Raw genomic sequence first — 25,881 nt, forward strand, 5'->3', positions numbered from 1 at the left:
AATTCGGCGCCAAATTTCCAGCATCATAACTTTCGTCAGATTCGGATTCCTTTCATTTTCATCTACTTCAAGAATTGAACAAATTAGCACCTATCAGACATTTTGGCTTAAATTATATGGTAATAGTTGAGGTAATAAATGTTTTAGAATTTTTTTCAAGAACACAGTTTAACTATATTTATTCATTTCCCACATTTTCCACTACTAATTACAGAACTATACCTACGAGTAATTTGACTTTGTAATAAAAGAGCGTATAAATATTCACGGATTAATAGAAGGACAATACCATAAATAAAAGGAATAAAAGGAAAATGTAAACAACAAGGACTTAAATAATATACAAAACGGGGAATGAAGTCAAGACATTGAAAGAACAGAGAATGGAAAAATGGGGATTAAGAAACGAAAAGACAAAACGGATGTTGCACCATTTTCTAGGATATTCAATAAATAAGAAAAAATACTGTATTCGCAGGCATTTAAAATTGTACTGAATTTTTATTGGAATATAATTGAATTGACCAATTTTTGTTTAACAAGGAAAATTGTTTAGTAAAAACCAGTAGATAGCTCTACATTTGTAAACTCTTCCTTCAATATACAAAATTATTCTGATTTTTACCTGACTCCTACGTTACTACAACGTCGCACCATATTAGCAAATGCAGTTTCATTTCCAGATCGGGTAAAGAGTTGGTAACTGACTGGTTGGTATCGTTCCCACCATGGTCTGTTACTGATTACGGAATTTTCATTTGGTGGAGATACCTAAAATAATTTGTAAATTAAGTATTATTTTGTTTATATTATTGTAGTTTTTTGTTATTATTAAATGAACTGCTATTATTAAATAAAATAAACGGGTTTTTATGAAATTGGTTGCTATCCTCAACAGTGCATACGTTCTACATTTATTCCCTTTCCCAAGAAAATCAATGCAAAAAGATGTGAGGATCACAGACTCATTAGGGTCAAGTCTGTGATCCTCAAATCTTTTTGCATTGACTTTCCTGGGAAAGGGAATAAATGTAAATCAGTAGTGGTGTACGTTACGAAATTATTTTTGTAAAGCGGTGTTAGATTAAACTGAATGTGAGCAGTAATAAGCGAGTGATCAGAAATACCCACAGGAGAAGACACTTTAAGTGTAGAAACTAATTGAGCATCATTTTTAAAAAATAGGTCTAAAATTGAAGGATGATTCTTAACTCTAAATCTTGAAGGTTCAGTAATTAGTTGTATTAAGTTTGAGTTCACGAGAAAGTTTTTAAACAAATTTTGGGAATTGATAGCGTCAGTTTTGAAAATAATGGGCCAGCTAATCTCAGGAGAATTGAAATCTCCAACGACAATGAGATTTTCAAGGGATGATAATTCCTCAAGTTTGTCAAGGTAAGTACTGTATCCGGAGGTCGGTATACGCAAACTATATTAAATGTAAAAGAATTATTTGTAACAAGTAAATGGATAATTTCTATAAGTACCTGGCAAGTCTATTGTTTTATTAGTGATTGATAAAATATTAGTAATTACATACATCAAGGTTGTCAATAAGCATATTGTCCTCAGTAAGTACTGTATCCGGGGGTCGGTATATGCAAACTATATTAAATGTAAAAGAATTATTAGTATTAACAAGTAAATGGATAATTTCTATAAGTACTTGGCAAGTCTATTTTTTTATTAGTGATTGAGAAAATATTAGTAATTACATTTGCTAAATAGATGCATACTTCTCCCCCTCGACGAATACCTCTGTCTCTACGAAATATAGTAAAATTATCAGTGGCGACGCGTGACTTTTTCTAAAGTGTTACCAAAACCAGAAGTATCTTATACATATTTTTATATACAGTGAGCACGTAAAGGTTGGAATAAATTCATTTTCTCGAGAGTGGACGACTTTGGAAAAAAATCCCGAAACAGGTCAATTTTTATTTTTAAATTGCGACTTTTTAACATATATATCATACTAGTGACGTCACCCATCTGGGCGTGATGGCGTCATCTACGATTTTTTTAAATGAGAATAGGGGTCTTCTGATAGCTCACTTGAAAGGTAATTCAATTCTCTATTCAGTAATGTAAACATTAACATAATTGTTTATACAGGGTGCACAAAAAAAATTTTTTTTAATTAAATTTATTGACATAAAAAGTAGAATGTGTGTAATTTATTTAATTCAAAATACATTTTACTCCTATTAGAAACCAGGAAATAATGTTTATTTGACAAATAAATATTGTCTTTTGCTTAAATTCAGTATTAAAGCAGCCACCCACCTTCCTCTTGACAGTTTGAACATTTAATTTAAGCGAAAAGCAATGATTATTTTTCAAATAAACATTTTTTTCTGTTTTCTGAGAGCAGTAAAATGTATTTGAATTAAATAAATTATTACTTGTATTCTTCTTTTTATGTCAGTAAATTTAATCTAAAAAAAATTTTTCTGGACACCCTGTATAAATAATTATATTAATAGTTAAATTACTGAATAGAGAATTGAATTACCTTTCAAGTGAGCTATCACACGACCCCTATTCCTATTTAAAAAAAATCATCGATGACGTCATCACGCCCAGATGGGTGACGTCACTAGTATGATATATATGCAAAAAAGTCGCAATTTAAAAATAAAAATTGACCTGTTTTGGGATTTTCTTCCAAAATCGTCCATTCTCAAGAAAATGAATTTATTCCAACCTTTACGTGCTCACTGTATACAGTGTTCCCATACATCAAAGTTTGTCCGACTAGACACCGTGAATTTTCAGCTTACTATTAATCAACTTTTTTTTGGTACGCGCGATCCAGGTCTATTATAAAAATAGATGAAATACAGAAATAAAATTAAAAAATTAAAAATTTAAGAAACTATATAAAGTATCTAAAAACTAAAAACATATTTGTTGTTTTTAGGTAAAATATGTATTATATCACCTTTATACTTTATTAAAAAATCCAAATTGTATAATTAGTATACTAATCAGTACATTCATTTGTCATTTTTGCCTAAAATATTAAATAATTTTTATTTTATTGATTATACACTACAATGTACTGTATAATCAATATTATTATACAGGGTGTTAGTAAATAAGTATGAAAAATTTTAAGGGCTAATTCTACATGAAAAATTAATACCAGTTTGCTCTATAAACATATGTCCGCAAATGCTTAGTTTCGGAGATACGGGGTGTTAAAATTTTTATTTCAAACTTCCAATTTATTTATTGCTCTAAGACCAGTTGAGCTATGAAAATGAAATTTGGTGAGTTTTAGAAGGTAGTTATTACGAATTTTTTGACATACAACTTAGAATTTTGTATTCATCATTGGCGCGCCTACGGGCAATGGTCTGAAATTTTTAAAGAAAAAAATAGTACGCCACTGAGATATTTCAAATAAAAAATTATTTTTAAATTTCACGTCTAATTTATGATAAAAAACCTTTCTTGCCTTTTTTTCAGATGATGCACCGTTTTTATGCAGAAAAATAAAACATCTTGGCGCGTATTTTTCATTTCTTAATACATCATCAAGAACTATCCAATATAATAATACTAAACTAGAACAATAACAGAAAATATTACTAATAAGATTTCAACTAGGTGCAAAGCTGCAAGAAATGTTTAAAATGATCTCCTTTACACATAACAGAAGAATTTTATATTCATCAATGGCGCGCTTACGGGTAATGGTCTGAATTTTTTGAAGAAAAAAATAGTACGCCACTGAGGTATGTCAAACTAAAAATCATTTTTGAATTCATCGTTCAATTTACGACAAAAAATCTTTCTTTCCTTTTCTTCATACGAGGCGCCGTTTTTATACAAAAAATAAAACATCTTAACGCTTACCAAGTATTTGAGGTAGTTTCCATATGCATAGAAACTTAGTTCAAATACTTTGTAAACGTTAAGATTTTTAATTTTTTTGCACAAAAACGGCGCCGCATATGAAAAAAAGGTAAGAAAGATTTTTTGTCGTCAATTGAACGAGGAATTTAAAAATCATTTTTAGTTTGACATATCTCAGTGGCGTACTATTTTTTTCTTCAAAAAATTCAGACCATTACCCGTACGCGCGCCAATGATGAATATAAAATTTTTCTGTTACCTGCAAAGGAGATCATTTTAAACATTTCTTGCAGCTTTGTACCTAGTTGAAATGGTATTAATAATATTTTCTGTTATTGTTCTAGTTTAGTATTATTATATTGGATAGTTCTTGATGATGTATTAAGAAATGAAAAATATGCGCCAAGATGTTTTATTTTTCTGCATAAAAACGGTGCATCATATGAAAAAAGGCAAGAAAGATTTTTTATCATAAATTAGACGTTGAATTTAAAAATAATTTCTACTTCGAAATATCTCAGTGGCGTACTATTTTTTTCTTTAAAATAATTCAGACCATTGCCCGTAGGCGCGCTAATAATGAATACAAAATTCTTAATTGTATGTCATAAAATTCGTAATAACAACCTCTTAAAACTCACCAAATTTCATTTTCATAGCTCAACTGGTCTTAGAGCAATAAATAAATTGGCAGTTTGAAATAAAAAATTCAACACCCCGTATCTCCGAAACTAAGCATTTGCCGACATATGTTTATAGAGCAAACTGGCATTAATTTTTCATGTAGAATTAGCCCTTAAAATTTTTCATACTTATTTAATAACACCCTGTATGTCATATAATAATGTTGTTGTTAATTAATATATTTCGACAAGTAATTAAAATCGATTAATATGACTTATATAGGATAAAAAGGTATAGATATGTTATCTGTATAGTAAGCAAGTACAGTTACAAGCTATAAACTAATAATTAATAATGCATATTATGCAATAATCGAATCCAAAGGGCCGGTACGGTTAACTAACCGGAGTTTAATCGAGAAAATACCGGCCCTAAGAATAACAGACTTCGTAAATGGAATTATAATTTTATTATTACCTATAATTATAATAATAATTAAAATTGCATTTATTAAGTCTGATATTCTTACGGTCGGTATTTTCTGTCCCGATTAGCTAACCGGGACATAAAGTACCTACCGGCCATTACCTAGCCGTGTCACCAAATTAAAATTTGGTAACACGGATACTAATCCACAGCGGCTTAAGAGCCATCGTGCCCGCAAAATTTTCAGAGACGATCCAGTCCTCTGACCGATACAAAGATCCTACCATCGTTGCCACTCACAGAAGTGGTAAATAACGGCGCGGCGCACGGTAAGTAAGGGCACACTATAAAGAGGGAACCTCTATACTGTGGTAAGGGCGTATTATAATAACGTGCAACCGATTTTACATAAACTCGCTGATATTTTCGTGCTTCTAATTGGCTATTTTACTGAATTAGGTAGATACTATTAACAAATATTTCTATTTTCAAAAAATAAAAATGGAATTATTTCATAGTAGTCATAAAATATTTATTTGCAAATTTTAACTGTTACCAATGGTAACAATGGTTATATGGACGCTTCGCCAGTGAAAATTATCAATGTTTACAATAGCATCGGCGGGTGTATTTTCCTCACCAAAATAATCTTTTACCTGGGTTTGGAAGGGTATGTCATAATCCCACAGGTATTTTCCTCACCAAAACCGAAATGTGTTATTTCAGGTAGATTTTACTAAAAGGCATTCAAGGGAATTATTTATCTACTATAAAATTACAGTAGGTACCTATAATAATTAATTAATTAATGATAATATTTTATTTTTGTAATAATTGGAATTTTGACAAAAATTGACAAAATTAATAGAAAGTAATCGCGGTAAACCTTTACTGGTATTTCCATAAAAAATCATTGATGACTTTATCACGCCCAGATGGATGACGTCACTAGTATGAAATATAGGCCCAAAAATTGTAATTTGAAACTAAAAATCAACCTGTTTCGGGATTTTTCTATAAAATCGTCCATTTTAGAGAAAATTAATTTATTCCATAATTTTGCCCCTCTTATTATACATATATGGCACATTTTCTTACTGTACCACATATTATTTGCAATTATTCAATATTCGTGGGATAATTAATGGGCATTATATTTCTTTATTATACTGTTTACTGCCAAACAAAAAACAGAAACGTACAACAATCTTTTTATTTGTTAAAATCAGAAATTTTTAAAGCTCTCAAAATTGAGTTTATCCTTGTTTAATCCTACTAAAATTTTTGTAGATTTTGAAAAGGCTATACATAATGTAATCATTCAAATTTGTCCGAACACTGAAATACATGGTTGTAGATTTCATCTACACCAAGCTTGATATAGAAAAATTCAGTCTCTTGATTTAACAATCTTCTCTTGATTTAACATCAGATTGTTAAATCAAGTATAAGTACTAAGTTTATTTAATATTAAACTAAATTATCTATTTATAATTGATTTATTTAGTTTATTTAATAATAAACTAAATGTAAGACCAAATACTTAAGATGTCGGGATAGTATCACGAGGTTTTCCTCGTGATTTACTATGGAATCTCCAACACGAGAATTTTACTGTCACTGTTGCATGTGGTTGTCTTTTTAAAGGCAGATCACGTGCTATGATTTTTTTGTGATGGATATTCATGAGTTAATGTTGATTTTATGTAATCGAATGAACTATCTTTCAATAAAGTCGTCCCAGGAACGCAACTCATAAATATTGGCAATATCATTTTTAAGTCTTCTACTTTAAAATGTATAATATACAGGGTGTCCAGAAACTCTACCGACAAATGAAAACAGGAGATTTCTCAGATAATTTTAAAACAATTTAACCAAATTCACCTAGTCCGAAAATGCTTCCTAAGGGAGCTAGAGCTCTTTGAAGATGGCGTCTTGTAATTAGTTTTTCTTAAATACCTCCAGAACGCTTCCAGTTAGAAAAACGAAAATTGGTGTAAATATTGATCTTCTAGAGATAAATCGATTTCATCCATTGTGTATTTCTAGTACCAGTCATAGGCGTCCGTTTTGGTTGGGGCAACGGTTATTTTATCGCATAACTTTTTTGTCGTTAAGTTCTAAGCATTTTTGATGCTGGATTATTAAATTGTGAGGTATTTTAGTACTAAAATGTACTCTTGTTTTAAGTCCGTAGGACACGCCGTTTTCTAGGAAAATCAATTTGAAAATTTTTCGTTTCCAGAATTTGAAAAAAAAATTGAAAAAAATTAAAAAAAAAACAACGGTGTATTTTACCAACTTAAAGCAAGAGTACCTTTAAGTACTAGAATACCTCATAGTTTAATAATCTAGTGTCAAAAATTCTTAAGAATTAAAGACAAAAAGTTAGACAATAAAATAACCGTTGGCCTACCCAAAACGGACGCATATGACCGGTACTAGAATTTCGCCATTAATGAAATCGATTCATCTCTGGAATATAAATAAACGTACCAGTTTTCGGTTTTCTAAATAGTTTTTTTTTGAAATTTATTTTGATATTTAAAAACGAAAAATTTTCAAATCGATTTTTCTAGAAAACGGTGTATCCTATCAACTTAAAGTAAGAGTACCTTTTAGTACTATATTGCCTTACATTTTAATAATCCAGACTCAAAAATTCTTAGAAACTAAAAACAAAAATGGTATGCCATAATATAACTGTTGCCTACCCAAAACGGACGCCTATGAGCGGTAATAGAAATTTGCAATGAATGGAATCGATTTACCTCTGAAAAATAATTATGCGAACCAAGTTTAGTTTTTCTAAATAGAAGCGTTCTGGAGATATTTTAGAAAAACTAATTATCAGACGCCATCTTCAAATAGCTCTAGCTCCTTAAGGGGCCGTTCAAGTATTACGTAACGCAAGTGGGGGGGGGGGGGGTAAAAAATCTTCAAAAATTGCGTTACGTAATAGTTAAACGCCCATTACAGTGCGCTACATAAGGGGGAGGGGGGGTCAAAAATCTTCAAAAATCGCGTTACGTAATACTTGAACGCTCCCTAAGGAAGCATTTTCGGACTAGATGAATTGGGTTAAGTTGTCCTAAAATTATCTGATTAATCTCCTGTCTTCGTTTGTCGGTAGAGTTTCTGGACACCCTGTATGTCTGAATTGCCGATATAAATAAGTCAGATTAAATTAAATTATTAGAAGAATTTTTTACTAAGCAACAACATTTTTGTTTAATTTATTAATATTTTGTATTTTGACAACGACGTCCGATGTGGACATCAAAACGTTATAAAATCATTTTTTTAGTTAAATTGTGGCTTATTTCCCATTTATACGAGTTAATTAACATCAGAATATACAAATGATTCTGAAGTAGACAAGTAGCTCAAACATACTTTTGGCCTTACATAAATATATAAAACCAGAAGACGTATCAGATTGTTTTGTGTTTGACTTAATGTCATGCTAACCAGAAAATGAAATTTTAGATAGATATGTTGATTATTTAGTTAAAACTTATTAGACGAAAATGCCATCCCCATATTTGTAGGCAAAGGCAAATTCTTCTGTCATTCCTACTACAAATGCTTGCGAATCTTTTCATTCACATTTTATCGTTTTATAATAAGCATCCATCCATATACATTAACATATTTTCTTAGAAAAAATTAGAAAATTTCAGATAGATACGCACATTACGTGAAAGAACTGAAATTGAAAAGTCTTCTTCTTCTTCTTCTTCTTGTAATAGGACTATGTCCTGTTTCTTCTGTTACAGTCTTTGCTGCGATCCAGAGCTCCAACTCTCGTACCATCGTTTTTTGGGTCTTCCTATGGGTCGCTTGGTGTTGGGCTTCTGTGTTTTCGCCCAATGCGCCATACGTTCAGGGTCCATCCGATCTACGTGGTCTCTCCACATGCGTCGTCGCGCTCTTGTCCATCTCACTACGTCTTGAACGCCTAGCTCTCTCAATGTGTCTTCGTTTCGTATTCTATCTCTGAGTGTGATACCTCTTATGGATCTTAGGGTTTTCATCTCTGTTGTTCTCATTATTTGTTTGGTCTTTGTTGTCTCGGCCCTTGTCTCAGCTGCGTATGTCAGTACGGGTCTAACACATGTCTTATAAATGCGGACTTTGCTTTCGGTGCTCATATATTTATTCCGCCAGATTATATCCCTCAGGAAACCAGATATTCTCGCTGCTTTCGTTGCCTGCTGTTTTGATTCTTGCCACAGATGCCTGTCGCTAGATATTTCCACACCTAAGTATCTGCAATCCATTACCTGTTCGATTATATGGTCGTCCACTACTAATTTACATCTAATTGGGTTCCTGGATATTACCATCGATTGGGTTTTCTCTTTGGATAGTGTCAGGTTATACTTTTCGGTGGTTATTTTGAATTTTTGTAGTAGGCGTTATAAGTCATCTTCGTTTTCGGCTATTAAGATTGCATCATCTGCGTAGCAAAGTATTCTCATGGTTCGGTTACCCATTTTGTATCCCTGATTCATTATGTTAACACTACCTATAACTTCATCCATTATTAAATTAAATAGGCATGGACTGAGGCTGTCCCCTTGTCTAATGCCTGCATTGATTTTGATTTCTTCCTTGAGCCCGTGTGTGGTTTTAATTCGTGTTTTGTTGGATCTATTGAGCTCTTTGATTGTGTTTCTATACCTCTGACCTATGTTTTTCTTTTCAAGGATAGTGAGCACGTCCTTTAATCGTACTCTGTCGAATGCTTGTTTCAGATCTACAAAGCATGTGAGCATGGGCTTGTTGAATTCTATTGATTTCTCAACTAATTGTCGCATTATGAAAATACCGAGAATTGTAGATCTGTTTGGGCGAAAACCCTGTTGTTCTTCCGATACACCGGCTTTCTTATATATTTTTTGGGATAGAATTTTTGTCAATAGTTTTGATGTAGAATTGAGTAGTGTAATTCCTCGGTAGTTCGTAGGATCTGTCTTTACGCCTTTCTTTTAGATGGATATTGTTATACTCTCTCTCCATTCCTCTGGTACTGTCATGTTGCTTACAACTTTTTGGAATAATGTTGTTATCTCTGCTATTATTTTTGTACCTCCGTATTTAATTAATTCATTTGGTATATTATCCGGACCTGGTGATTTTCTATTTTTTGATCTTTTGATTGCTTCGTTTACTTCTTCTTGGGGATGTTGTCATTCTCTGTTTCTTCTTGCTGAATGTTTTGTAGGTCATTTCTTTGTACTTCATTATTATCGTCGATATCGTCTTTGTATAGATTCTCGAAATGAGTTACCCATTCTTCTGGTTTTATTGCGTTAATTTGTAATTCTTCGGTAACCGGCTTCTTCCTGTTTCTCAACATGTTCCATACCTTCCTTTGACCTCCTCGTAAATCATGTTCCATGTCATTTGAGAATTTTTCCCAATATATTTGTTTTAGATCTTTGATTCTGTTAGTTGTTCTATTTCTTTCTGATTTATATCTTTGATACTCTTCTGAAATTTAAAAGTGAATATAGAAAAATTATTAAGATATCAGTCTAATCAAATAACTAGAATGGATATTGTAAAGTGTGTCTCTTATTAGATGTAAAAATTAAATAATAGTTTATACGTTTTGCATATTGCTATTATAATGTAAGAATGTCTATTTTTCGGATTTCGGATGCTTTCATAATAATCATTCATTACATCTATATTTTTATTTTATTACCTGAATGAGTTGGTGAGGAAAATACCTACCGGATTAAAACGAACCCTTAATTCGGTGAGGAAAATACCTGTCGGATTATATGGTTTTACTGGTTGGTGAGGAATTTACCTCCGCCCAATAGCATCGGGGATAGAAGAATAGCCACGTTTCTATCAGGAGAATAATATGACGATTTAGACGTTGAACAGTACTTATAAATTTATTAAATTTGGACAAAAGAGAGTTTAGATTCATATACATAAGAAGACAATCAGTAAATTTTGGTGCAAGAGAATTATGAACGAAATGTCACTATCTTTGGACTGCCATTCACATATTTGATCGTAAGGTCATTTTCTCCATTATTCTTACGAGTTTCAAGTTTGGTTCGAAGTTCCTTTAATCAAAGTTGTTGCATAGGTGTCTTGTCATCAATAAAAGAATAAGTTTCGGTAGACTTATTTTCTAAAAGTTTATTTTTGTTAAAAAGAATTTGTCGGGTGTGGTGTTCAGAATTCATTATCACCTTTATCATGCGAGGATAACGTCCATTTTGACTTGGTTTACCGACTCTATAAAATGTTACAGGACTTTCTAGACATCCGATAACTTTCAGGGCCAAATTAATTTTATTATTATCATGATCTTTCTTATTCTGTGTGTCTCCTGTAGTTTCAGGAACGCCCCTAATCAAACAATTTTTCGAACGTGACATGCGGTCAGCGGCTTCATTGACATTGCTGTCAGTAAATTCAGGTTTTGCAATCGAATCAATTGTATTTAATTTATTATTGAGTTGAGATAATTTAGTATCGAAGTCTTCAATTTTCTTGTTAATATTCGCTGTAAACTCCAATAGAAGACTTTTGTTTTCAGCAATATTTCCAATGCTTGAACTACACGCATTGCAAAGAATGCATATACCACGTACTTTTTGCCTCGTTACTCGATCATCAACCGACAGATCTGTGCAAGAGATGTGTATTGGTTTCTTTACAGCCATCACACCGGAGTTTTTTATCGGAGGTGGAAGTTATCTTAGAACAATTTGCGCAGAAGGGTGTATTGGGCATGCTTCACTTTTGTGTTAGTTTTAGATATATTTTAATTATCAGGTTGATAATCTAACAGCAAATCTACCGTTATCACTTACTTGAATGTTTCCAGTTAGATAGAAACTTATTGAAAATTAATTTGTTTTTGGGAGCATTTTGAAATATTTTTTTTATATTATTTATTAAACACCAATAAGATGCTTAAGAACGTTACAATCTGATCAAATAATGTGATCAATGAGCAACTTATTTCTAACCTAAATTACTACTAAAAAACTTAAGACTAAGGTCAAACTCGATAGTACCCCTTAGGTTCTGTTAATATATTGCACAAATATTAACTTGTATCATTACTTGCACCGTGCACTATTTTTCACTTAACTAACTCGAAGGGTTTCTTCCTATTGAGTCCTCTAGCTAGATTAGTGTTGTCGAGGAGCTGGATGGCCTCAACATTGACGTGTTGAAGAAGTCGTTGTTCGTTACTCTTGGCAAATTTTTCTATGGTCTTGTTAACAGTATCCATGTCTAGGTCCCTATGAAAGTCACTGTTCCTATAGTACCATGGAGCGTTGACAATGCTCCTTAGCACTTTGTTTTGGAATCGTTGAATGATAATTAAATTTGTATTACTAGCGCAGCCCCATAGCTGGATGCCATATGTCCATATAGGTTTTATAATCTGTTTATACAAAAGTATTTTATTGTAGATCGAGAGAGTGGATTGTCTTCCCAATAACCAATACATTTTTTTATACTTCATGTTAAGCTGTTCTCATTTCTTTTTAACATGGGCCCTCCAGCGTAGCCTAGCGTCTAGTGTAATACCCAAATACTTTGCGGTATCGGCATATGGTATCTGAGTATTATTTACGTTAACAGGAATGTATTGATTTTTCTTGTTTGTAAAATTTATATGCACCGACTTCATTTCGTTTAATTAAATTCGCCTGCGTTTAGTCCACTTGCTAAGTCTGTTAACAGATATTTGTAGTTTTCTTGCTGCTTCTTCATGGTCTTCACCTACGGCTAAGACGGCAGTGTCATCAGCAAAGGTAGCTATTCTGTTATGATCAACTTCAGGGATATCACTAGTGTATAATAGGTATAGGACCGGTCCTATCACAGTACCTTGTGGTACTCCTGCATTGATTTCCTTTAGTTCCGAGTAGGCTTCTTCTTGCTTAACCCTAAAAACTCTCTCTGATATATAAGATTCCAATAATTCTGTGTATTGTCTTGGTAAAATCCTGCTTAATTTGTACTTAAGTCCTTCGTGCCATACCTTATCAAAAGCTTGCGCCACGTCAAGGAAGACAGCGGAGCAAACTTTCTTTCCTTCCAGTGACCTCTCTATTATATCCGTTATTCTATGGACTTGGTCGATAGTTGAATGACTTTCTCGAAACCCAAACTGGTGTGATGGAATTAGAGCCTTAGCATCTATGAGAGGTTTTAACCTTTTCAGCAAAAGCTTCTCGTACAGCTTTGAAATTACGGGTAGCAATGAAATCGGTCTGTACGATGATACTGTATTTGGTTGTTTTCCAGGTTTAAGGATCATTATGACCTCAGCCACTTTCCATATCTTGGGAATATATCTTAATCTGAACGAGGCATTTAAGAGATATGTCAGTTTTTGACTTTTCTAGGAAGTTGTTTTAAGATTTCCCCAGTAATTAAGTCAAACCCAGGTGCTTTCCTGGGATTGGTGTTTGATTTAATTTCGTCGGCCACTTCTTTTGGGGTGACTAGTTTAATTTCACCTTCTTCCTGTGTGACATTTTCCCATTGCAGTGGGTTATCACGTTCATTTGGCTGGAATGTTTCCTCGAGATATTCAGCAAATTTATTAGCCTTCTCTAAATTGCTTTTTGCCCAGCTTCCATCTGTATTTCTTAGTGGGGAATTTTGCATTATCGGTCGTTTTAATTTCTTAGTGCCTCTCCAGAGGGAATAATCAGTTGTGCTATCATTTGTCAATTCTCTTAGATAGTTACTAATTGATTCGTTTTTATTTTTTCCAATTTCTCTTTTCAGCTGTTGTGTAGCATTATTTAGTTTTGTTTTATCAGATGGAGCTCTAGAGCGTTGCCAGATCCTTCTGAGTTTTCTTTTCTCTTCGATAAGCTTTCTAATTTCTTTAGGGTAATTATTACCTTTAACTCTATGAATCAGTTCAGGTGAGTTATTCCAAGCAGCTTGTTGAACTTGTTTAACAAAACATTCCGTTTCTTCATCAAGTTCATATCTAGTTTTTAGTGAAACTTTCAGATTGATTGTTTCTTCTAAGTGAAGCTGAAAACTCCGCCAATCTGTTAGCCTATTAGTCAGTTTAGGAGGTGGCTGGCTTTGAATAACAGTATCACTCACTGTGAGAAGGATGGGTGAATGATCGGAGTTCATGTCCCAAGCTTCTTCAATATGTTAATACTTTGAAATATGTGATTTTTATTTGACGTTTTTTGACATATGTTTTCAAAATATGGACTTGAAAGCTGGACATTGAAGCAAGAACACATAATTAAGCTACAGTCAATTGAAATGTGGTGTTACAGAAGGATGCTTAGAATAGCATGGACACAGAAGAAAACGAACACGGAAGTATTGTGAGAAATGGGCAAATAATGCGAAATAATAAATACAATAAAAATAAGAAAGTTACAGTATCTGGGACACGTAATGAGGGGACAGCGATATGAAATGCTAAGACTGATACTACAGGGAAAGATAAGAGGCGGAAGGAGTATAGGAATTTGGAGGGTGTCATGGTTAAAGAATTTATGGGACTGATTTAAATGCAGTTCTACAGAACTCTTCAGAACAGCCGTAGATAGAGTAAAGATAGTGATGATGATATCCCACCTCCGATTAGGAGATGGCACTTAAAAAAGAGATCTACCTTTTACTAAGAAAATTTTTTTCATTAAATTTACTTGTAATTAATGGTATACAGCCAGCTACAGGAAATTTTTCCTTGTGGATTTTTAATGGAAAATGTGATCGCTAACATACATTAGTGGATTTGCATCTGAAGAAGAAGAAGAAACAGGTTTACCGAAAATCAACCATTTTTTTACTTGGCCTGAAAACTAGAAGGAAGGACTTTTATTATTTTTATTAAAAAATATATGATAAGTGTTAACACATTCGCTGCCTATCTAAGGCACATTCGCACATCAAAGAAACATGAAATGTAAATCACGTTTCATGGAAATAAAACACTGCTAAACAAATAGACGTCCGGCCATTTATGGAACTTTCCGAAAATAAAAATGTGTTATGAGCATGAATCACACTCGTTTCATTGGTAAGCAGACTTCAAGATTTGTTTAGCCGTGTTTAATTTTCATGAAACCTGTTTTACGTTTCATGTTTCATGTTTTTCGTTTCATGTTTTTCGTTTCATGTTTCGTTGGTGTGCGGCTTGCCTTAAACATGAAATAAATAAATTGTGAAAAAAGTATTCGTTTCATGTGATATTACTAATCGAAGAAACAAAAATAAAATTTGTATAGTCGACAATGGAAAGTGATGGCGTGGTCGTTGCTGTCAGCGTAGCTCTTTGAAACGTGAAACACGAAACAAATAAAATATTGTGAAGAACGAAATCGTTTCATGTTATAATAACAGTGTAGGAAACAGAGGTTGAACTTCCCAGTGAACACCCAACCATCCAAAATCAAGTGGTAGAATTGACAGAAAAGTACATATATCTCGGTCATGAAATCAGAATCAGACCTGCGAATTTCAACGACGAATAACACTTGCTTGGGCGGCGTATGGTTCACTAAGAGACATCTTTAAGAGCAACATCCCGATAGCTATGAAACGGAAGACATTTGACCAATGTGTTCTTCCTATTACGACATACGGAGCAGAAACTCTCACGCTCACAAAAACAACAGCATTAAAAATGCGAGTGGCACAAAGGCACATGGAAAGATCGATTCTCGGCGTGACAAAAAAGACAAAATAAGGAACCAAGAAATGAGGAAAAGAACAGGTGTCACTGATGTCGTCGAAAGTATAGCCAGGCTGAAATGGAGTTGGCAGGTTACATAGCAAGACTGAAAGACTCAAGAGAAGACAAACGCAGCAGAGGACGACCACCAACACGCTGTATGGACGACATTAAACGAATATCCAATAAATGGCAACAAGACGCCCAGAACCGTGGAGAGTGGCGAAAAATGGGAGAGACCTATGTCCAGCAGTGGACAGAAGAGGTTGCATGATGATGATGATGATGATGATGATTATGATGATGATGATGATTTCTCAGTAATTTGCTTTATGAGTTTATGACGAATATTGCATCTGTACACGATCTTCCAGTACGAAAACCCTGTTGTTCATCTGCTAAACTTATCCTCTGATTCATTAGGTCTTGTAAAGTTGTAAGTTTTAGGGTAATATTTAACAAGTTGATACCTCTGTAGTTTTCTGGCTGCTTTTTATCTCCCTTTTTGAATAGTAGAATTAGGTCACTCGTTCTCCATTCTTCCGGTATTTTATTGTGTTTTATGATTTTTTAATTAATGTTGTTAATAATTATTGTTCTGTCAATGCTGCTCCACAATATTTCAGTAATTCGTTTGGTATTCCATCCTTACCTGCAGCTTTTTTGTTCTAAGAAGTATAATATGTACCCCAATAATGAAGTACATATTTATTATACCTACAAATTGTGTTTAATAATCAAACACAATTATTGTTCTTCATAATCTTTTTGAAAACGATTTCGGGAGTCGAAATCGAAATGTCAAATCTTTTTAGATAAAAAATAATTTTCATTACAAACAACTACTGGGCTAATCCCATATTTATAAACACCATATTTAAATAAAATAAGTTTAGTCTTGAATTTATCTCTCAGAGTTGCAATATTCGTTTATGATAAGTGATGATTTAATTTTAACCATGTAGTATACATAACCCTTATCAGAAGTTTAAGAAAGTCACTGTAATCAACTTCAACCATTCCAAAAACAAAAACAGTGGTGCTTTGATTTTTTATCATAATCATGAAATTACATAAAAACAAGTCAAAATTAATGTGTTTGTTTATTTAATACTCGCCAAGAGCGAAATTGAATCAAACTGGCTTGAAGAAATTATTACGATGAGTGAGGATCTAGCCCAGGGGTGGGCAAAGTGCGGCCCGCGGGCCGCATGCGGCCCTTTATACATTTTTTTGCGGCCCGCGGAAAAAAGTAAATTATTTTCATTTGAAGATTTTTTAAATTATTGCTAATATTAATAAATAAATATAGATAATGCAGCTATTAATTAACACTTTCGCAGTGGGTGATTTTTCCGCAAATTTTCAACATAACGTGGGCAATTATTTGGATATCCGGCAAATCCATGAAATTTCAACAAATGGAAATAATATTTTGAAGTAATCACAAACTGTTTGGAAAATTTTAAATTAACCTGTAACCCTAGTAAGCGTAACAACTGACGTAGCACCAAATTTAAGAAGAGCAAATATTAACAACATTGGAAATGAAAAATTGCTAGAAATTGGATTTACAAGTTTTGAACGCAAAATGAAACTCAAACTATTCATTGATCATATAAAAAAGAAAGAATTATGAAGAAAATTAAAGAATTATGAAAATTTATGACGAAAAAATTTGTAATTTGCTGACGGAATTTGAAAATCGCTTCAAAAATATTGAAGATACCTATATCATTTCCCTTATTACTTCTAAGAAATCATTTTTCAGTTCAAATTGATTGCGTACCAGTTTATATTCAACTAGAAATTATAGATTAATTTTCATATTTTTGCATTTTACAAATCTTTGAAAATGTCCGAAAGTGCATAACTAAATTTATAGCGCGACATTTTTTTGCGAACAAACATTTTGAATAATGAACATAAATAAAAATCCATTGAGGACCGGACTTGTTATTACAAAATTTACACCCGAAATATATAGAAAGAACCAAGAACGAGGACATAAAACTAAACTTAATTTATAAAAGCCATTAAGGTTCGTTTTTCATATTTTATTAAATATTATTTTAAGGTTGTAAATAATAAATAATATGTTTCATAAATATTTTTATTACTTAGGTAATTCTTTCAAAGAAAACAAAAACAATGAAGGGAATCAAGAACAATCGAAGTGAAATCGAAACGTCAAATAAATTTAATTTCAACTTATGTAAATTGTGGCATGTTCCCAAATAAAATAGTAAATTGCGTAAGATGCCACAAGGAAATAGCTTCAGAACAATATTAGTGAAAAAAAATAGGTTCACAGATAAACTAACAATAAATAAATATATACTCATACTCATATACTTGAGGGAAATAGCATACTTAAATAAGTGCGAATATTATTTAGGGAGGAGAAGTATGGTTTGAATATTTTGAAAATTTAATTTTTTTTTATTATTTTAAATGAAAGTACATAACTTCAGGAATGGTCTCTGAAAATTTCAGTTGGACGGAAGTAAAATTACCGCAAAAACAGCATGCCCTACATATCCCTACCTTCGACTCGGTTTGCTGCAGTTTGAACGTAGTGAGAAAGGTTCAACAGCTGTTCCCTTCTCTTTTGTAAATTACTCTGCGATTCAAAAACATATTCCGATGTGCATCACTTTACGATTTGACAGACAAAAAAAGAAATCGAAAATAAAATCTGTCAAAACTTTAAACGCGTTTTTCCCAAAACTGCTTTTTTCAAAGGCGGTGGACATTGTAACTCAAAAGCTACTTGACAGATCCACCTGATATTTTTCATAAATTTTCTTTATACATTTTGTGAGGTAACTCTGTCGATATATTTTTTGTTATAAGCATATTTTTTGTTTAACGATATTAAATATGTTGATTTTTACCCTTTTTTACAAAAAAATTCGTTATTTTTATTTCTGGGTGATATAAAAAAATCAAAAACCGTTAAAACTAAAAAACTCGGAAGCGTTACCTCAAGAAACTCATGCTAATAAAATATTTTTGAGTTTTTTGTTTCATATGATCCATTTACGAGTTCTGATGTTTACTGCAAAATCGTTTTTTTTTGAGATGTCTGTAATAATGTGCCACCGTTGGCTTATTTTTCAATATTTAGTCTTGAATTTTTTTAATATTTTTTGAATTGTACTAAATATGTTTATTTAATTTAAAAATAAAATAATTATACCATAGTTTCAAACAAAATTCAAAAAAAGGTGCTTGAAATGTTGATTTCAAACCATACCCCCCCCTAAACAGAATTAGTAAAAGTTAAAAATTCGAACATGTTAAGGTAACAAATATTGCGGCCCTCGGTAATAGACCAAAAACATTTTCTGGCCCTTTCTAAAAAAAAGGTTGCCCACCCCTGAATCTAGCCTTTTACGAGGCTGGGTCTGATTTTCGCCACTCATATAAAGGATTCCCTAATTAGACCGAAAAGAGACCAGACATAGAGGTCCTCTAGTGGCGATACCGTATCCTTAGCCAGTGTGGGCTATTGTTTATTGTTTGAGAGTTTGAAAACATTTTTTGGAGATCCATAATTGCATCTTTGGGCAGTAGTTTTCACATCTCTTCTGATTCTGAACAACGCGGCCTCATTCTTTTTGTGTTACAGATTTATGTGTTACAGATTTATGTGTTACAAACTAAAAATCACTAAACGTCTCCCAAGCAAAGTACATCTCCAACAATTAATATACTTTGGATATGTTATGAAATCAGATACAAATCATCCAAGGAAAATGGCCCTTCTTAATGGAAAATTTTACGGCCCTTCCCATTTAGGATCTGTTTTTCGTTCTCGTCCCCAAAACTCACAAAAAGGACATCGCACACATCTTATGGAAAATATAATGTCACTCAAATTCAATAAAATTTATACGAATAGATTCGTTTTAAATTAACGGCCAAATCTTATCATTGCGCCAACTCTTAATTATGATTAATTACGGCGCAAATTGCAATTAAAGTTTATCGAAATCACATTTTTGAGTCATTAAAAGTGTCAGTTACCATCATTATTGCTCTGGGTGCTATTCAAAAGAGCTTAAACCCTCGCTGGGCCTAAGCGAATTAGTGAAACTAATCCTCTGATTTATGGAGTACCGACAATTTGGGTGTTTTAAAATATTTTTTCTCTCTCTAACTTATGTACGTATCCATTTGATTTCAGATTTATTTATATCAATTTCTGCTCTTATTATTGAAAATATAGAGTTGGCCCAATGATAAGATTTGACCGTTAATTTAAAACGAATCTATTCGTATAAATTTTATTGAATTTGAGTGACATTATATTTTCCATAAGATGTGTGCGATGTCCTTTCGAAAATTTAAGTCCAACTTTTGCGGCTTCTGATAGTACTGATCATTACCTTTCTAACGCATGTCCAATTTTGAAAATCGGTTATACCATCCAAAAGTCACCGAGCTCAGAAGTATGACTCAATATTTATTTAAAAAGGTATTGTACTATGTGCGTGGAAACGTTACACTGATCTGAATTTTTTTCTGTGTTTCAAGAGGGTGTCAGGACCGATTTAGAACCGGTGTAGTTTGTGACTTTTGACCACCCAGCTAAGGCCTATACAAAATGGCATATTTTTTGGGAGTGTATATCTTAGGTTCAAGGAGAGACAGGAAAACCGCAAATACACCAAATCAATAGACTTGAGTTAAGCTTTTAATGTTGCCCAAGCGGTCAAGATCATACCTACACACGGCTCAGTATGGCCAAAAAACTGAAAAATTAAACTTTGAAGACTTTGGTTTTTCGACAATTACTCAAAATTTCAACATACGAATTGCGCCAATAACTGAGCGTTTGTTGGAGGACTCTAGACGCGTCTAACGGTGTATACCTCATATCTCATTAAATTGTCCTATAAATGGATACCTGTTGAACAATAAAACTATTATATCTGGGAAAATTCGAATTTTTAAGTTATAATTATATCATAATTATGATCAAATTTATTTATTATGCGAAAAACGGTGTCTCAATCTCAATAATTTTTGTAATACGTTCAGTTATCATACTTTACCTTGGCTGCATCAGATACTACTTTTCAATCTGTTTCAAACTCATGTTTAATGATCAAAATCGGTTAAGCCGTTCAGAAGTTATTGAGCTCCAAAGTATAATCCATTTAACCATTATCGCCGAAATTGTTTATGTAGTTGTAGTGGTTACGACGCTAAGTTTGATTGGGTAATCCGAGTTCATTTGCCGGCCATAATTATTAGGATAGCTGGGATATGAACTCGGATAGTCTTATCACAAGTCTGGTGTCGTATCTACTAGATCATTTGGGGGAGAATGCGACAAAGGCGACCATTTATAACGCTTAACGTGTAATCGAGAAACATTAAGTTCAACTTCATTACCAGAGAACAGCAGTTGGGACAAATTCCATCTTAAAGTTTAGGAAAAGACTTGCCCATCCATATATCAACTCTCCATTTTGGTACAAGGGTGTGGATTTTACAGCCCTTCCTATTTAGGATCTGTTTTTTGTTCTTGTCCCCAAAACTCCCAAAAATTTCAAAAATTTAAGTACAGGCTTTGCAGCTTCTGATAGTACTAATAATCATTACCTTTCCAATACATGTCTAATTTGGAAAGTCGGTTATACCATTCAAAAGTTACCGAGCTCAGAAGTATGACTCTATTTTAATTTAAAAAGGGGGAAATGTCTGTGGATATGTTTGTATGTGTGTGGAAAAGTTAAACCGATCTGAATTTTTGTCTGTGTTTCAATAGGGGGTCAGGGCCGATTTAGGACCGGTGTAGTTTGTGACTTTTGACCACCCATAAGCCAGCTATAGGGCTAGTTAGATACAAAGTGGCATATTTTTTGGGCGTATATATCTTAGGTTCAAGGAGAGACTGGAAAACCGCAAATACACCAAATCAATAGCCTTGGGTTAGGCTTTCAAATGGTGCCTAAGCGGTCAAGATCATACCTACACACGGCTCAGGTGGCTCAGTATAGCCGAAAAACTGAAAAATTTAATCTTTGAAAATTTTGGTTTTTTGACAATTACTCAAAATTTCAACAAACGAATTGCGCCAATAACTGAGCGTTTGTAGGAGGACTCTAAACGTGTCTAACGGTGTATACCTCATATCTGGGAAAATTTGATTTTTTAAGTTATAGGCTTCATAAATATGATCAAATCTATTCCTTATGGGAAAAACGGTTTTTCAAGCTCTATAATTCCTGTAATACCTTCAGATATCATACTTGACCTTGGATGCATCAGATACTACTTGTCAATATGTTTTAAATTCATGTTTAATTATCAAAATCGGTTAAGCCGTTCAGAAGTTATCGACCTTCAAAATTATAATCCATGTAACCATTATAGCCGAAGTGGTTTATGTAGTTGTAGTGGTAACAACGCTAAGTGTGATCGGGCAATCGAGTTCACTTGCCGGCCATAAATATTAGGATGGCTGGGATATGAACTCGGATTGTCTTATCACAAGTCTGGTGTCGTAACTACTAGATCATTTGGGAGAGATTTATAACGCTTAACGTGTAATCGAGAAACATTACATTCAACTGCATACATTTAATTTATAAAAAACTTTGAAATACTCCTGATACAAGAATAAAAAACCGCTAAACGCCATAAAAATGAGTGGCGCATACAATATTCCAGCTACAAAAGAACTGATATGAATATTACGTGGCGCAAAAATGTATTTTCATTTTGATGGAAAATAAAATTCTAGTTTTATTTTGAAAGATTTTTTTCCATAATATTTGCTAAATTTGAAGTAAAACGCGCCACAAAAGAGCCTCAAAATGCAAACTGTGTCAAAGTTACTCTTTTGTGGCGCGTTTTATTTAAAATTTAGCAAATATTATGGAAAAAATCTTTCAAAATAAAATAGAATTTTATTTTGCATCAAAATGAAAATACATTTTCGCGCCACGTGATATTCATATCAGTTCTTTTGTAGCTGAAATATTTTATGCGCCACTCATTTTTACGGCGTTTAGTGGTTTTTTATTCTTGTTTTATACTTAAACAGATTATGTAGGTACCCACATTACTGGTGTAATAAATTACTTGAAAATTTTAAACATAAAAACTTGTGCTGTCAAGATTTTTCTTTTTTTCGATTGACAGTATTTAACCCGGGAACAGTCGCGCTCTTTTCTGTCACGTAATCAATCGCGAGTTAGATTTTGTCTAACAATACGAATTTAGACGCGAATTGACAACAAATCTTTATGTTATAGTATTTTTATTTACTTGTAATGTTAGAAATATTATTTCTAACAATTACTAAAGCTAATTTTTTCTCACCAAAGCCATAAATTCCAAAAAAAAAAGGAGAAGAATAAGAAGAAGAAGAAAAAAAATAAAATAAACCTACGCATTACTACACCCTTCCTCGAGGCACTTACGAGTGTAAAGTTATGTTGCAAAATTTTTCATCAAGTTATCACGAAAAATGATAAAATGGCAGATCTTATCTAACGGCGCGACTGCTCGCGGATTAATGAAAATTTGTGCGATGATAAAAATATGTACTTGAAAAAAATATATATAATATGATGAAGAAATCCTAATATTTTATTTCATTTTCAATAGAATAGTCTGCATATTATTCGGTTTATCTAGTAAAATACTCCGCAGGTTTCTTTCACTAATATTACTAAAAAAAAATGGAAACTCAGATAAATTAATGTATTATTATTTATTTCTGTCAGTTTCGCATTTATTCCTTATAGTCCAGGGTAATAAGGTTTTTTCCATGACACCTGAACAGCCAGGGTACTGAAGCGTTTTTTAGACAGGTAATAGCTATAAGAGCAAATTGTAACTATTTCCTGCGTAGGATCTGGCGGCCATTTTTATTTATAAACAATTAAGTGTCAAAAAATGCCATTTTTCATTTTTTTTTTTTTTAAATCAATCGAAAACAGGGAAATTTATGGTTTTTTTAGTACAAATATCTTCGAGACTATGGAAAAAGCTTTAAAATGACGTATTACAAAGTTTGATATACTCATTTATTGTTAATATAATTGCGAAAAAAGGTGCAAAAAAAATTATTTTCGCATAACTGCTGTAAAAATTAGTGTACAGCTTTGAAATTTTTGTCAAATAAGGGTTCTTTGGTGCTTAATATGTGATAAAAAATTCAAAGCGATTCATTCAATTGTTTAAATTTTATTCAAATTGTTTATCCCAGAGAGCATTTTTTGCGATAACATAAGTCAGAAGAAAATGACGTTAGAACCATTGCACAGGTGTCAAATGGAAGAGCATGAGCTATATTTTCAACTTGGTTTAAAAAAAGTGAATAAAAAATGCATTTATTAGTAATAAATAATTATGCAAAAGTACCGTAAATCTTTCCTTATAAACTTTTTATTTTGTTATATAAGAAATTATACATATTTATTAAAATTTTTCATCAATTATGATATAGATAACATTACTTGGTAGTTGTGCACTTAAAACAGGGTAAAAAAGTTAATTTTTGTGGAAAAAGTTATTCAAAAAGTTTATAAAGAAAAATTGACGATACTTTTGCATAATTATCTATTACTAATAAATGCATTTTTTATTCACTTTTTTAAACCATGTTGAAAATGTAAATCATGCTCTTTCATTTGACACCTGTGGAATGGTTCTAAGGTCATTTTTTTCTGACTTATGTTATTGCAAAAAAAATGTTCTCTGGGAAAAACAATTTGAATAAAATTTAAACAATTGAATGAATCGCTCTGAAATTTTTATCGCATATTAAGCACTAAAGAACCCTCATTTGACAAAAATTTCAAAGCTGTACACTAATTTCTACAACAGTTATTGAGAAAATATTTTTTTTGCAATTCCGACCTTTTTTCGCAATTATATTAACAATAAATGAGTATATCAAACTTTGTAATACGTCATTTTAAAGCTTTTTCCATAATCTCGAAGACATTTGTACTAAAAAAATCATAAGTTTCACTGCAATCCGTTAATTTGAGAAAAAAATGGGGAAATGCCATTTTTTGACAGTTAATTGTTTATAAATAAAAATGGCCGCCAGATCCTACGCAGGAAATAGTTATAATTTGTTCCTATAGGTATTACCTCTCGAAAAAACGCTTCAGTACCCTGGCTGCTGAAGTGTCACGAACAGGGTATATTTTTGTCTTATTACCCTGGCCTATTATAGCAGTAAGCCAAACATGCAGCTCTATTTAGAAAAAGTTACACTACCTGAACACCAGCAAATCCTTTAGGTCCTAAGAAGTTCTCACATTCACTGGCAATAGCATCCCAGTGCCATTCAAACAGGTGTACGATAGTGTTTCTTCCTTCTGCAAAGTGATTGTCCTTCTGCCCTATTACCCTGGAAATAGTTACGCTCAAGGCGCAAAATATTATCACAGTTTTCATGCTTCCTTTGACACTATTCCTATATAAAAAATATTTTGCTGAATAGGCATGAACACTCTAATACTTACATTCTTATGCTTATTGATTTCTACAATAAATCTATGAATATATTTTTATCGGTAGGAAGACGGTAATTTGTAAATTATTTAAATTTTACATAATTTCAAATTCAAGGTGCTGAAAAATAATTTACCAATATGTTTAAATATTTTTATTCTACTTTACTATACTAAATTTACAATCAAGATGCAGTAGAAATAAACAAACCAAAACAGGTTAAATGCTACTAGGAGCACTCCCAAATCATAATTTACAATGTATAAACTTTGGAAATCATGATTTGGGATTTTCAATGTATATACATTGGTATCAAAACTTGGTATCAAAAATGTTAATAAGAAAAGACCGATCCTCATAGAATTCAAAAATTAGAGTAAAAAGAACGAGGTCCTCAAAGAAACAAAGAAATTAAAAGGTACAGATATATTCATAAATGAAGACTATCCAAAACACATACAAATTCAAAGAAATGAGCTTCGCAAATATCAAAAAGAAGCAAGAGAGAAAGGTCAAAATGCAGGTATTCGTTATAACAAATTGCTTCTAAATGGCGAATTATTCACTTTGAGTCAATTGCAAACCTTATCACAAGAAAATGAAGCTATAGTAATAGAAGATCAGAAAAATAATATACATATATATATATTGTTATGATCTGCTTCTTATTAATTTTATATAAATTATTATTTATTTGATTAATTATTTAATTGTCGCAAATCATACATAAAAATGCATAAAAAAAATCTCAGGGTGCC

The 25,881-nt window shown here is 32.3% G+C and overlaps 1 protein-coding gene across 4 annotated transcripts in view; it reads right to left on the bottom strand.

The window, feature by feature from the left end:
- Positions 1-25,881, bottom strand: part of LOC126885194 (alpha-amylase-like) — a 54,311-nt gene that overhangs the window by 16,334 nt on the left and 12,096 nt on the right. For 3 of the 4 annotated variants that reach the window (XM_050651636.1, XM_050651635.1, XM_050651634.1), the window contains exons 2-3: positions 24,887-25,085; positions 626-771 (exon numbers count right to left, since the gene is read on the bottom strand). In XM_050651636.1, coding sequence (XP_050507593.1) covers positions 626-771; positions 24,887-25,066 — 326 coding nt within the window. In that variant the 5' untranslated portion in view covers positions 25,067-25,085. The remainder of the gene's footprint in view (positions 1-625; positions 772-24,886; positions 25,086-25,881) is intronic. The other variant, XM_050651637.1, reaches the window with a different exon arrangement.

The sequence above is a fragment of the Diabrotica virgifera genome, chromosome 5 (genome assembly GCF_917563875.1).
Source record: "Diabrotica virgifera virgifera chromosome 5, PGI_DIABVI_V3a".
Classification (NCBI taxonomy): domain Eukaryota; kingdom Metazoa; phylum Arthropoda; class Insecta; order Coleoptera; family Chrysomelidae; genus Diabrotica; species Diabrotica virgifera.